The sequence below is a fragment of the Emys orbicularis genome, chromosome 11 (assembly GCF_028017835.1).
Source record: "Emys orbicularis isolate rEmyOrb1 chromosome 11, rEmyOrb1.hap1, whole genome shotgun sequence".
In the NCBI taxonomy this organism is placed as follows: domain Eukaryota; kingdom Metazoa; phylum Chordata; order Testudines; family Emydidae; genus Emys; species Emys orbicularis.
In genome coordinates, this window is record NC_088693.1 from 52334397 (window position 1) to 52349286 (window position 14890).

Genomic DNA, 14890 nt, shown 5'->3' on the forward strand with positions numbered 1-14890 from the left:
GACACTGAAAATATTTTCCTGTTAGAAAAATAAATGTAGATCTCCAAGCAAAGCCTAGAGTCCCACTTTGACTTTTACTTACCACAACGTTGTTCTTCACACTCCTGACTTTCATATCCAGCTCCTTCTGTTTGTCCAGCATTACAGTATTCTGTATGTTCCCCACCTGCATCTGCAGTAGAGAGAACAAAAACAAAAATATTGGGTTTTTGGTTTTGATTAACACAAGCTACAGTGTATTTGGTGCCATAATGAAGCCTCTAACAGAGCACACTTTGTTCTGATAGTTCATGAGCAATTGTTATATACATCATAGTCAAAGAATTAGGTTTAAATAACTGAAAATAGAGGAAGGCTGTAATAAGGAAAGGGAGTGGGGGTGTGTGAAAATATATAAACTTTGCCTTTTGGGTGGCACATTGTACTTTATATCATTTCTTAACTTATATACTTTTTCTGTGACTTGTTTTTGGCAAGCAATGATTTTATTTTGTATATTTTTCTGACATAATATAAAGAAAATGTAACATCTGAGAAGGCTGGGGTTTTGTTTGTTTTTTTATAAAGAGTTGGTACCGATGTTGGACTTTTAACGTGCATATACGTGAAGAGTAAGAATAGGGCAGGCATTTGTACAAAAAACTCTGTAAATTGGTGTACAGTTGACTTTTTGTGCATCTAAAATATAAAGCAAGATATCTTAGGTGGATGTAATTGTTTGAAACTGAATCCAAAAATAATTTAAGTAGTTAATCCTACTTAAAAGCCAGGACACTTGAAGGGCAGGTTGCTTCTCCATCCAGTAGTACACTATCAATGAAATAGGTATAGCAAGGCACTTCAGACCGTAGGTGACTTTTACATAATATGTGCTGTAAGAACTACTGTTTTGTGCAGTTATTAACTCAGTACTTAACAGTTTTCCAAGAAGTATATGATCCCATAAACTTGTCAAAACGTCCCTTTAAGTCAGACCATGAAAGCTACCTGCCTATTGTTTGTGATTTGAGATACGGTAAGGGACTTTCCTGTGTGCTTGGAATGTTTACAGTTTGGCTTTATGACATGGAGCTCTTTGTGTGTTATCACAATGGCTTCCTACATCTATATAACTTACAATCCAAAACTGGCCCATTCCAGTACACTGTAACACCAAAGTACTGATTCATCACAAGTAAGTAATCTATTACTACCTAATAACTGAGGTGCTACATTTTGCAGTATGCACTTTGTCTGCACCAAATGTGTCAGTGTGGGTTTTTTTATAATCTTTATTACCAAAAAATGTGACTAGTCCCAGAAAAAAAAAAGAGGAAAAACAAGGAGATTTACTCTAACAGGTGAAGAAGGGAACATCCTGGCTCCTTTCAATTTTTTACCTATTAATTTATGGGCAGAGATGGGCTCCATTGAAAACACAAGATGGTAAAGACATATTTAGAGAGCAAATGAAAAGATGAGAGACTGTTGCATCAAGATCACACAGAGAAGCTACAGAAAAGTGGGAAGGATCAGGTGGTCACCACAGGGCAGGCAGAGGGGTACACTGCAGAAAGGAAGGAGGCTAGAATCCCACTGATGTTGGAAGCACTGGCAGGGCAAAGGCAAGTCTTATAGCTGAGTCATAATAAAACCTGATAAGGTTGTTTAAATATTCTCCTTACCATAGCAATGGTATAACTGTTTTTTCTAAACTGGATTTTATTGTGGTGTTTTACTTTTGATAAAGGACTCAAAGTGGCCTAGCTTGCTCATATTTACTTTTGATTAGGTCAAATGTAAGAATAATATACAAACTGGCTTCTTTTCGTAAGTCTCATCTAGCTCTGGACTATAAAGGCAGCTGAGGCCTTGAATTCCGCCACAGGGAAAAAGTTGACTTCCTTTTTCTTTAAACTATGCCTAGGCAAGCAAACAATTTAGAACAAACCACATCTTGTGCGGTGGATGTTTGTGATAGACCTGATCAAGCTTCCTCTTTTAAAACAGGAGGTGATGGGCAAGAGGAGAAAGCACATATGGTTCTGCTTTCAATCTGTCACTCTGTTTGAGTGGCTGGAACTGCAGCAGCTAAAGAGAAAGAAGGAATTACCTGGTCTGACAACTGGGCGCTGCTCAGTATTTTCCTTTCTTCCTTCAGACAGTTGAAGATTGTCATTGCCATTTGTATTGGGTCCTCTTGAAAATGATCCTGGTTGCACAGCATTAAAATAGTCCATTATTAGTACACACCAAACACTCCAGTTCTCATGTCTTTGATGAAACTGACAGGCAAAAAGCTTAGCATGGGCGGTTGTACGTGAGCCAAGATGTGGTGTGGAGTTCCCTAGAACTACAGGAAGCATGACGGCTGTGTCACCCTTTCCAAGAGTGCAGAATCCAATGCCATCTCGTCCATCCCAAGGGCCACTGCCCACCCACTTTCAGGAAGTCTAGTACTGCTGTAGGTGCTGGTTTTACATGGTTCTTGAACCTACTCTGTCCTGCTCTGTTCAGGGGCACTCGGGGGAAGGCTCCTTGCTGCATATGAACCCAGTTAGTGTTTGGCACAAGTCTAACCCTACCATTTGAGATGTGTACAGAGTGCTTGTACGGGGCCAACTGCGAGATAGCAAGACAAACAGGTAGCTGCACTATCCTAAGCTTGGCTGAACAGAAGGACCAAGAAGGTCCGGCTATCAGTTGGCTTCCCTACCCTCTTTGCACTAGGGAGCACTGTTCTGCAATAGCTGCAGTCTTGTGGAAGAATGAGCTGGCGGTGGGAAGGCAGGACTGTGCCCAGTGAATCCACTAACTAATAAAATCCAGTAGGTCCACATTCTGCAGTGTCCTACAATATATAAATCCCCAAGTGCTTTATTCCCTTTCCTCTTTAGTTCAGTATCATGTTTCTCTGCCTATAGTATGACATTGTCATTAGTACTGTGGCTTTTACTCTTTATAACTCGCCACTGTCAACCAAATTACTGAAACTGTTATTGCCTCTGCTGACTTTACTGGAGACTAACATGTTATCTGATCCTTTCCATAATATTAACCACTTTCGTTTCTTTGGTATAATCCTACAGAGCCTGGGGCTGCAGAACATGTGCAGGGAACACTTGCTCTTTTCACTGAGATTCTTCATTAGGATTTGTTTCTTGGTACAGACTCTACAATGTTATTTCACAGGCAAACTCTCTTGCCTATGGATAGTTTTCAGACTACTTTGTTTTTAATAGGTATGAGAGAACTGTATTTTAAAATGTTTGCAGGAATCTAGTTTAAAAAGAATCTGGAAAACACCTATTAAACCCACCTTCCATATTTTCTTAAAGTACAAGTTGATTTAATGTATTGCTGAAATCAAGTCAATTTAAAAGAAATGGATGGGTGAAATTTCTTTTAACCAAAGTCCCCCTGCTAAGTTTTTTGTGGCTCCATAACTTCTTTTGAGAAATGTTTTTTCCCCCCCTGTTGCTGCATAACACCCCCACACAAATGCCTGGAAAACTGAATAGATAGGAAAAAGTAAAGAATTTATACAAAGTGCTACCAAATAAACATAGTAAACTGGGGAAAAAATCATTTCTTTAAACTGCTGTAGTACTCAGGAGTTACTTGTACCATTCATAAGTTTTAAGAAAAAAACTCAGAGGGGGTATAATCTTTAACTTGATTGTGTTTAAGTTAGAAGAATATTCTCTTGAATAAAATAAGACCCTAATAAAATGACAGGAGTATGCCTGTGTGAATCCAAACAAGTTACACACATACCTGAAGATTACGTTTGCTTTTCCTGATGTTGTGTTGCAACAAAAAGTTGTTTTCTATTAAAAACCGACTGAACTGATCGTCTAGCTGTGACAGGAGGTCATGGAACAATACCGTAGCAAATGAAACGTTGTTGGCAGCATGCTCCCTAGGATATTTAAGGCATCTTTAATATTAAATGCAACTGTTATCTTTCTAAAATATCAGTTTAAGTGAATGCATTTTTTCAGATTCTGGTCTTAGTTTTTAAAAGCATTGAATAGGCATCTGTAGATTTCACTCAATTCCACTCTCTGTAACCCTTTTATTCCTTGATTCTCATCTCAAATGAATAATACTTCCTTTGCTTTTTTCCCTAGGGTTACTCTTGCAACATTGTGTATTTGCACATGTATTTTTCCTTAATCTCCACTATACTGAGGAGCTGGAAGTGGGATCTATTCATTTGCATGTTAATGAAGCTCTATAAAAAGATATTCTCTAGAGATTTTAGCAATACTTCAGTTTGCTAGTGGAGATGAAGCTAAACACCTGGCCCATATATCCCTTTAATAATAATTGTCCATCTCTCTCTGGTAGACAAACCAAACAGGGAACCAGCTGTGTACCCCTGAGCAGCACTACCCAATAGGCCCAGACCAGACTGGTAAGTGCTGGAAGGAAGTCCATGGGAACCAGTGACTAGCAGCCACATAGGCAACTACTAAATGTCTGTTCCCACCACCCAATGGTCACTCTCATAAAAATGTACTGAACAGTTTGCTGCCCTAAATGTCTGCTTGCTCTCACTGTACAGCAGAGGTAACCTTGTTCTTGGATATGCATGCATGGTTATCAATGAGAGCCATCGGCACACAAGGCCAGAACCTGGCACCATAACTTTCAAAGGCATCACCAGTCAACTAATTTAATGGCAAATTCCTATACACATTACAGCACTTTGCTCTCACCAGTCTTGATTTTCCAGCCATTGTGCCAGATACTGTCTGATTTCCATGGGAAAGCTGTCATCATACAGCTGGTGTACTTGCTCCAAGAATTTGGAATCAAGTTGCTGCAACTGATACCACTGAGTCATCCTGTGGAATCAAGATTAATAAAGTTTAATAAAATTACACCAATCTTATTCATACCTACATCCCAATACAAGATATTTAAGAGTAGAGCTATTTTTGATGGGAAATGTTTTTTTAATTTCCCCCCCAAAATTTAGTATAGTTATTTTCATAGAAAATGTTCAGGTTTTTGTCAAAAAAACCCAAGTAATGTTTGGTTCTCAAGTTTTCAGAAATTCCCCAAAATTTCAAGAAAACATTGACAATTTAATTTGCATGGAAATAAACATCCTTTCCCAACCAGCTCTGATTAACGGTACGATGCAAAGAAGAATTTGTAAAATATACATATTTAATGGAGAGTCAAATTTAAAAAAGAAATCACACTTCTCTTTGAAAACTTTTACCTATTTTTGTTATAATTAACATTTAAGATTCTATAACAGTGATCTCTGTCCAATTTGTAATTTTGTGCATTTGACAGCACTTTGCATAGAGACCTGTTTCCCCTATGCAGTCGTAGACCTTGCAATGGGGCTCTGTGTAGGAGTAGCAGGCTGCTTGCATGTTGTATATTGCAGGACTGAGGTCTCACATTCAATTTCCCCTTCTGCATGTATGAATTTTTAACCCATCAATAGGAGAATGAAGAATATGAGACCTAAAAATGTGACTGCAAACCCATAAAAATGGTCAGGGAACTCAAGTGAAGGTTCAGAAAAGAGACATAAGAATGATCTGAGATCTGAAAAGCCTGCCTCAGGCCTGGTCTACACTACGAGTTTAGGTCGACTTTAGCAGCGTTAATCGAATTAAGCCTGGACACGTTCACACGACGAAGCCCTTTCTTTCGACTTAAAGGGCCCTTTAAACCGGTTTCTTTACTCCACCTCCAACGAGGGGATTAGCGATAAAATCGGCCTTAGCGAGTCGGAATTGGGGTAGTGTAGACGGAATTCGACGTTATTGGCCTCCGGGAGCTATCCCACAGTGCTTCATTGTGACCGCTCTGGACAGCACTCTCAACTCAGATGCACTGACCAGGTAGACAGGAAAAGCCCCGCGAACGTTTGAATTTCATTTCCTGTTTGCTCAGCGTGGAGAGCACAGGTGACCACGCAGAGCTCATCAGCACAGGTAACCGTGATGGAGTCCCAGGATCGCAAAAGAGCTCCAGCATGGACAGAACGGGAGGTACGGGATCTGCTCGCCATATGGGGAGATGAATCAGTGCTGGCCGAACTCTGTAGCAGTAAACGAAATGGCAAAATATTAGAAAAGGTCTCCAAGGCCATGAAGGACAGAGGCCATAACAGGGACGCACAGCAGTGCCGCGTGAAAATTAAGGAGCTAAGGCAAGCCTACCACAAAGCCAGAGAAGCAAACAGAAGGTCCGGGGCAGAGGCACAAACATGCCGCTTCTACGCGGAGCTGCATGCCATTCTAGAGGGTGCAGCCACCACTACCCCAACCGTGTGCTATGACTCCCTCACTGGAGAAACACACAGGGAAGCGGGTTCGGGGTACGAGGAAGATGAGGATGGAGATAATGTAGATAGCTCACAGCAGCAAGGAAGCGGAGAAACCGGTTTCCCCAACAGCCAGGATATGTTTATCACCCTGGACCTGGAACCAGTAATCCCCGAACTCACCCAAGGCGTGCTCCCATCCCCTGAGGGCGCACAGGGGACCTCTGGTGAGTGTACCTTTGTAAATATTACACATGGTTTAAAAGCAAGCGTGTTTAATGATTAATGATTAATTTGCCCTGGCAATCGCGGCCAGTACAGCTACTGGAAAAGTCTGTTAATGTGTATGGGGATGGAGCGGAAATCCTCCAGGGACATCTCCAGAAAACTCTCCTGGATGTACTCCCAAAGCCTTTGCAAAAGGTTTCTGGGGAGGGCTGCCTTATCCCGTCCGCCATGGTAGGACACTTTACCACGCCAGGCCAGTAGCACGTAGTCTGGAATCATTGCATAACAAAGCATGGCAGCGTATGGTCCCGGTGTTTGTTGGCATGCAGACAACATCCATTCCTTATCGCTCTTTCTTATTCTCAGGAGAGTGATATCATTCACGGTCACCTGGTTGAAATGGGGCGATTTTATTAAGGGGACATTCAGAGGTGCCCCTTCCTGCTCTGCTGAACAGAAATATTCCCCGCTGTTAGCCACGCGGTGGGGGGGAGGGGTGAAGTGATCATCCCAGAGAATTGGGTGTGGGGGGGGGAGGGGAGTTAGTTGGGTTTGTGCTGCATGTTAACCCGGAAACCGCAGCCCCTCCTTTTACATTGCAAACCCGTTTTAAATGGCCAACCCAACGGGTGCTTGGTATGGGAAATGAGAGCGCTACTGTTTGAAACCATTCCCACATGTTAAGAAGGTTAAAAAAGCCAAAAGACTGTGTCTTACCATGGCTGCCTGCAAGCCGAAATCTGTGGCCTGGCACTGCATGAGTGATCTCTCACACCAAACCGGCAGGCCCTCAATATAAGAGGAAAAATGCGACCTTGTAACGAAAGCACATGTGCTGTGTAATGTGAACAGCAAAATGTAACGTGAAAGAGTGTACCCATTGTTCTCTAAAATGTGTCTTTTTTAACCACCTCTCCCTTCTCCTCCACCAGCTGCAAATGTTTCTCCTTCACAGAGGCTAGTGAAGATTAGAAAGAGAAAACTGAGGACGCGGGATGATATGTTCACGGAACTCCAGATGTCCTCCCACACTGACAGAGCACAGCAGAATGCGTGGAGGCAGTCAATGTCAGACTACAGAAAAGCACAATATGAACGAGAGGAGAATCGCGGGCTGAATTGCTGGATGAACAGAGCAAGTTGCGGGCTGAAGATGATAGATGGCGTCAGCTTGCAGACAGAAGGCAAGAGTCGATGCTCCGGCTGCTGGAGCATCAAACTGATATGCTCCAGCGTATGGTTGAGCTGCAGGAAAGGCAGCAGGAGCAGAGACCGCCGCTACAGCCCCTGTGTAACCAACAGCCCTCCTCCCCAAGTTCCATAGCCTCCTCACCCAGACGCCCAAGAACACGGTGGGGGGGCCGCCGGCCACCCAGTCACTCCACCCCAGATGATTGCCCTAGCATCAGAAGGCTGGCCTTCAATAAGAGTTAAAGTTTTAAACTGCAGTGTGTCCTTTTCCTTCCCTCCTCCCCCACCCATCCCGGGATACCTTGGCAATTATCCCCCTAGTTGTGTGATGAATTAATAAAGAATGCATGAATGTGAAGTAACAATGACTTTATTGCCTCTGCAAGCGGTGCTCAAAGGGGGGAGGGGAGGGTGGGGTGGTTGGCTTACAGGGAAGTAGAGTGAACCGGGGGGTGGGGGGCAGAGGGTTCATCAAGGAGAAACAAACAGAAGTTTCACACCGTAGCCTGGCCAGTCACAAAACTGGTTTTCAAAGCTTCTCTGATGCGCACCGCGCCCTGCTGTGCTCCTCTAACCGCCCTTTTGTCTGGCTGCGCGTAATCAGCGGCCAGGCGATTTGCCTCAACCTCCCACCCCGCCATAAATGTCTCCCCCTTACTCTCACAGATATTGTGGAGCGCACAGCAAGCAGCAATAACAATGGGGATATTCTTTACGCTGAGGTCTGAGCGAGTCAGTAAGCTGCGCCAGCGCGCTTTTAAACGTCCAAATGCACATTCCACCACCATTCAGCACTTGCTCAGCCTGTAGTTGAACAGGTCCTGACTCCTGTCCAGGCTGCCTGTGTACGGCTTCATGAGCCATGGCATTAAGGGGTAGGCTGGGTCCCCAAGGATCATGATAGGCATTTCACCATCCCCAACGGTTATTTTCTGGTCCGGGAAGAAAGTCCCTTCCTCCAGCTTTCGAAACAGAGCAGAGTGCCTGAAGACGTGAGCATCATGTACCTTTCCCGGCCATCCCACGTTGATGTTGGTGAAACGTCCCTTGTGATCCACCAGGGCTTGCAGCAGCATTGAAAAGTACCCTTTGCGGTTTATGTACTCGGTGGCTTGGTGCTCCGGTGACAAGATAGGGATATGGGTTCCGTCTATGGCCCCACCACAGTTTGGGAATCCCATTGCAGCAAAGCCATCCACTATGGCCTGCACGTTTCCCAGAGTCACTACCCTTGATATCACCAGGTCTTTCATTGCCCTGGCAACTTGGATCACAGCAGCCCCCACAGTAGATTTGCCCACTCCAAGTTGATTCCCGACTGACCGGTAGCTGTCTGGCGTTGCAAGCTTCCACAGGGCTATCGCCACTCGCTTCTCAACTGTGAGGGCTGCTCTCATCCTGGTATTCTGGCGCTTCAGGGCAGGGGAAAACAAGTCACAAAGTTCCATGAAAGTGCCCTTACGCATGCGAAAGTTTCGCAGCCACTGGGAATCGTCCCACACCTGCAGCACGATGCGGTCCCACCAGTCTGTGCTTGTTTCCCGGGCCCAGAATCGGCGTTCCACGGCATGAACCTGCCCCAGTAACACCATGATTTCCACATTGCTGGGGCCTGTGCCTTGTGAGAGGTCTATGTCCATGTCAATTTCCTCATCACTCTCGTCGCCGCGCTGCAATCGCCTCCTCGGCTGGTCCTGGTTTTGCTTTGGCATGTTCTGGCTCTGCATATACTCCAAGACAATGCGCGTGGTGTTCATAGTGCTCATAATTGCCGCGGTGATCTGAGCGGGCTCCATGATCCCAGTGCTAGCTATGGCGTCTGGTCTGAAAAAAGGCGCGAAACTAGTATCTGACGGACCAGGGGAAGGAGGGAGAGAGGGAGGGAGGGGCGAGTGACGACATGGCTTACAGGTACAGGGAATTAAAATCAAGAAAGGTGGCTGTGCATCAGGGAGAAACACAAACAACTGTCACACAGAATGGCCCCCCCCCAAAGATTGAACTCAAAACCCTGGGTTTGGCAGGCCGTTGATTTCACAGAGGGAGGGGGAAGCAAATGAATACAGAACAAATCTATTTTTTACATCTTAAGCTGGCAGACGACGGTGCAGCATGACTGATAGCCCTCGGCATCTTCTGGGTGCTTGGCAGTTAGTGTACTAAGACTGATAGCCACTGCAGTATGACGACGATGGATACCAGTCGTAATATACTATCTACTGCCAAAAGACAAGGGGCTGCTGCTGTGTAGCAATGCAGCCCCACGTCTGCCAGCCCCACGTCTGCCAGCACCCAGATCGCCCTCAGCCTCTTCTGGGTACTTAGCAGAAAATACTGGGCGCTTGGCAGAAAATAGCATACTACGACTGATAGCCATCATCGTCAAGACAGTTCGATAGGACTGAGCATGTCTGCCCAGGTGCCCATGATCGACAGCCACTGCAGTACGATGACAACGGATACCAGTCATAATAAACCATCTACTGCCAAAAGGCAAAAGGCAAGGGGCTGGTGCAATGCAGCCCTATGGCTGCCAGCACCCAGATCGCCGATGAAGGCTACCAGTCATGCTGCACCGTCTACCGCCAAAAGGCAGTTAGCTGCTGTGTAGCAATGCAGTCCCATGTCTGCCGGCACCCAGATGACATATGGTGACGGTGAGCTGAGCTGAGCGGGCTCCATGCTTGCCGTGGTATGTTGTCTGCACAGGTAACCCAGGTAAAAAGGCGCGAATCTATTGTCTGCCGTTGCTCTGACGGAGGGGGAGGGGCCTGACGACATGTACCCAGAACCCCCCGCGACACTGTTTTGCATCATTCGGGCATTGGGATCTCAACCCAGAATTCCAATGGGCGCCGGAGACTGCGGGAACTGTGGGATAGCTACCCATAGTGCAATGCTCCGGAAGTCGACGCTAGCGTTGGTACTGTGGACGCGGTCCGCCGACTAGAGCACTTAGAGCATTTTATGTGGGGACACACACAATCAGCTGTATACAACCGATTTCTATAAAACCGGCTTCTATAAATTCGACCTAATTTCGTAGTGTAGACATACCCTGAGAGACTGGAAGCTCAAGGTGTTTATCTTATCCAAGATCACCTCTATAAGTACCTATACGGGGAAAAGATTTCTTATATTAGAAAGCTCTTTAATTTAGCAGACAAAAGGCACAAAAGCTGAAGTGAGACGAATTCAGGCTAGAAATACGGTGAAAATTTTTACCAGTGAGAGTCGTTAATCACTGGAAGAAGTTACCTACAGATGTAGTCGATTCTCCATAAGTGAGTCTTTTAAAGAGATGCTCTAGCTCAGTTACACTCATGACTTCAGTGGTTCAGGAGCCAAATTAGCAATCAACATTGCCCAAAAGAGCCACAGTAGGGCGAATTCATTGTTTCATTTACTATAGTATTACATATTCATATTTAAACAGTATGATGGGAAATATATAATAAATTAATCTCACAGCAAAATTACTGACCAATTATTATTTTATCAATTACAACTGGTTAATAGAATCATAGAACTGGAAGGAACCTCAAGAGGTCTTCTAGTCCAGGCCCCTGCACTCAAGGCAGGACTAAGAATTATCTAGACTATCTCTGACAGGGTTGGGCATGGTGGTGTGTGCCTACCTAGCTACTTGGGAGGCTGAGGCTGGCGGATTACTCAGGGGTTCTGGGCTGTGATGCGCTATGCCAATCAGCTGTCTGGTGCCACTGACAGCCTGGCCTGCGGGTGATGAAGGTCTGGCTAGTGATCGGCGCTCTCTCTGTGAGCGCTGATGGACTGATCAATCAAGGTGATCTCTGACAGGTGTCTGTCTAACCTGCTATGTTTAATAACATAGTAAAAGCATCCTGATTGATTAATAATTAAATCAGTGTTTTAATATCATGTGCTGCGAAGAGCCACAGGATACACATTAAAGGGCCACTTGTGGCTCGTAAACCTCAGTCAATCACTGCTCTAGTTCAACCAGAAATTATGGGGTCATGGCAAGAATCGCTTAGCAAAACTCTGTGGCCTATGTTATGCAGGTCAGATGATCATAATGGTCCCTTCTGACTTAGATTTTTAAAGTCACTTAGGCTCCTAAGTCCCTCTGAAAGTGATTTCTCTAATTGTGCATGTTCTCTTTGAAAAGGTATGCAAGTATCCAAGATCTTTACATTTCATTTTTCATTATACACCTTGACCACGATATAACGCGGTCCTCAGGAGACAAAAAAATCTCACCGCGTTATAAGTGAGACCGCGTTATATCGAACTTGCTTTGGCCCCCCCGTTCCTTGTTCCCTGACCGCCCCCTCCAGAGACCCCTGTCCCTAATCACCCCCAGGACCTCACCCCTACCCAACCCCCCTGCTCCCTGACAGGCACTCACCGGCAGCGGCCGGAAGCGGAGCAACGTGGCCCCAGCCTGCTCCACTCCTCCACCTCCCAGCCGCGGCGCTCCGCTTCCCGCCGCCAGTGAGTGCAGGGAGGTTGGGGAAAGGACGTCCCCCATACTCACCGGCGGCGGGAAGCGGAGCGACCCGGCCCCAGCACGCTCCATTTTCCTTGCCCCGGACCCAGCCGTGTCGGTGGAGGGGGAGGTTGGGGAAAGGTCCCGCACTCACCTGCGGCAGGAAGCAGAGCGCCGCGGCTGGGAGCTGGCGGAGTGGAGCGGGCTGGGGCCGGGCTGCTCCGCTTCTGCCGGTGAGTGCGGGGGGGATCCATTCCCCTGAGCCCCCTCCCCCGAGTGACACGGCTGGGGCCGGGGCGAGGGAAGCGGAGCGGGCTGCTCCCAGCTCCCCGCTAATCCCCTGGGCCACTCTGGGATTGCGGGGGCCCCCCAAAGTGCCCCCCCACAGCTCCTGCCTCCCAGACCCTGGGGAGGGGGAAGCCCCTGACCGCTCCCGAGACCCTCTGCCCCTTATCCAACCAGGCCCCGGCACCCTTAATGTGTCAGAGATTTACAGCGTTGTATGAAAACCTGCGTTATATCGGGTCGCGTTATATCGGGGTAGAGGTGTACTATGTTCTTAATCCAATGTTCCTTCATTATGCCCTCCTAAAATCTTGGGACCAAGTTGTAACCCTCTGTGTGTATTTATTTAGGAAAGGGATACGGTACTAAAAAAAAAAAAACTCGAGTCTCGGAGGAAGCAGGTGATGCAGGTTCCCAACCCTACGTATCTGGGGAATCTGAAGAGATGGGAAGGTCCAGTTCTGTAAAGGAGTGGCTTTTTTGTGTTTTGTTGTGGAGCTCCCCCAAGGCAGCATAGTTCCTGCAGGATCTGTGCTGCCATTTACAAGGAAGAGGCTCTGCATTTCCATGTACTAGGGTCAAGGTTTTTCCACTGACTCAAGGAGAGGTTTGGGGTCATAGGAAGGACCCCTGGATCTGTGCCTGTGAATCCAGTCATTGGAATACTTTGTGATGCTGATGCAGAGGGGCTGTGGTCAGTATAACAGGATAGGATCAAGTTGCAGTCATTGTTACGTGGCCAAAGCCTGCCCCCTGGTAGGGTGCATGTGGGGAATGGATTTTATTCCCAGCATGAAGTTCCACTGCTCAGGCTTTGTGCAAAGGATGGGCTTAACTTCACTTCATTCCTTTCTTTTTAAATAAGTTAATTCAGGCCTCCTGAAGGATGCATACTGGCCATTTTTCACTTTAACTTCTCTCTCTCTCTTTCTTTTAATAATCTTAAACCTTTCATTTTGATTGTTTCATTTTAAGAGTTAAAACAATCCCACAACCCAAAGTCAATTGAGTTGCAAAGTCTACAAGCCCCTGAAACTTACTTACGTTTCCACAACTCAACACTCCTGCTTGTCTACTCTCCCGCTAACTAGAGCTGAGACTATGCAATACCCCAGGCGCCTGCCAATGTAGCATATAGCCACTTCTGTCCCTTTTCTCTTCCCTCAGTCGTGCTAAGTTCAACCCAGCCAGAGCTCAGATCTGCATTTCTAAAGTCATTCTTACATAATTTCAAACCCTAGTGAAAAGGGTCAGACTTGTTTTTTTTTAAACAAAACACAATTTGAATAATAAGCCCTGATCTCTAAGGAGCGATTGGTACCCAGCATCAAACTTACTCTTCCTTTTTTTTTTTTTTTCTTTTTATATGAAGAACAACATAAACTCCTGGTAGCTTTACTGTTCTGGACCACTTGGTGAGTGAGTTTTGTTATTTGTCCCATAACTGACAGATACTTTTGCTGCTTTTTGCACAGCCATTTTTGTACAACTAATTCCAGGCACACTTTCATTTTGCTGTTTAACTTCAGTCCCTGTGTGTTCAGATCTACACTGAAGACAAGTCTGAAGCCGGTTCATTTAAAAAAGGGGGATTAAAAGTAATTTCAGTCACTGCAACTGCCCCTTTTTCCTTCTGGTTTGGCAATCACATTTTCCTTTTTGTTACAAACCTCTTTCTGTTGCCTAATGCTGTATGGAATACACATACAGATACAGAGAACAACTTTATATGTTCTGTCAAATGCCCAGGGTAAACAAAAAGCTTGTTTCCCCCCCCCCCTCTAATCTTTGTCAGTTATAAGCATGTTATTTGCAATAACAGGTGAACAAAATTTCAAGCTGAAGGATGATCTTCTTCACCGTGGTAGTGTCCAGCTTTAAACTGCATGAGCAAGGCCTGTGGTCCATCCGACTTTGCACTCCGTTGCTGCTCTCCCGCTCGGTGGGACTCATGTTCCCTGCACTTTAGCAGGTGTGAGCGCGGCTACAGTAACGGAGTGTCCCCCTACTCCAGCCGGCAGCAGCCCTCTGATGGAGGGGAGCAGCGTCAACCCCCTTGCCAGCCCTGGGGCACCCACTGAAGTGACTTGGCTGAGGTCACAGGAAGGAACCTTGTGACAAACCCGGGAACAGAGGCCGGGTTCCCTGAGGCTCGCTGCAGCCCCGGGAGCACCCATCCCTCCTTGCTCCCGGGGCCGGCCCTGCCTCCCGCGGGCGGTCTCCGCCAGGCGCTACGGGCCCCAGCAGCAGGGCGGGCAAACAGCCCGTGGGCGCCTCCGTGCCCGGCAGCCTGCGCGGACACCAGTTCCGTGTGCGGGGCTGGGCAGCCGGGCCCGGGTCCGCGGGGCCACTCACCCGCCTATCGAGAGGAGGCTCCGAACCCCGCTGTCACCGCTCCGCTGCTGCGCCGGCAAAGCGAAACCGAGCCGAGAAATAGC

The 14890-nt window shown here is 46.5% G+C and overlaps 1 protein-coding gene across 2 annotated transcripts in view; it reads right to left on the reverse strand.

Moving 5' to 3' along the window:
* Window positions 1–14890, reverse strand: part of STAT1 (signal transducer and activator of transcription 1) — a 42694-nt gene extending 27804 nt beyond the window's left edge. The window contains exons 1-6 of one of the 2 annotated variants that reach the window (XM_065413251.1): window positions 14808–14890; window positions 10754–10810; window positions 4704–4832; window positions 3757–3901; window positions 2093–2191; window positions 83–172 (exon numbers count right to left, since the gene is read on the reverse strand). In XM_065413251.1, coding sequence (XP_065269323.1) covers window positions 83–172; window positions 2093–2191; window positions 3757–3901; window positions 4704–4831 — 462 coding nt within the window. In that variant the 5' untranslated portion in view covers window position 4832; window positions 10754–10810; window positions 14808–14890. The remainder of the gene's footprint in view (window positions 1–82; window positions 173–2092; window positions 2192–3756; window positions 3902–4703; window positions 4833–10753; window positions 10811–14807) is intronic. The other variant, XM_065413250.1, reaches the window with a different exon arrangement.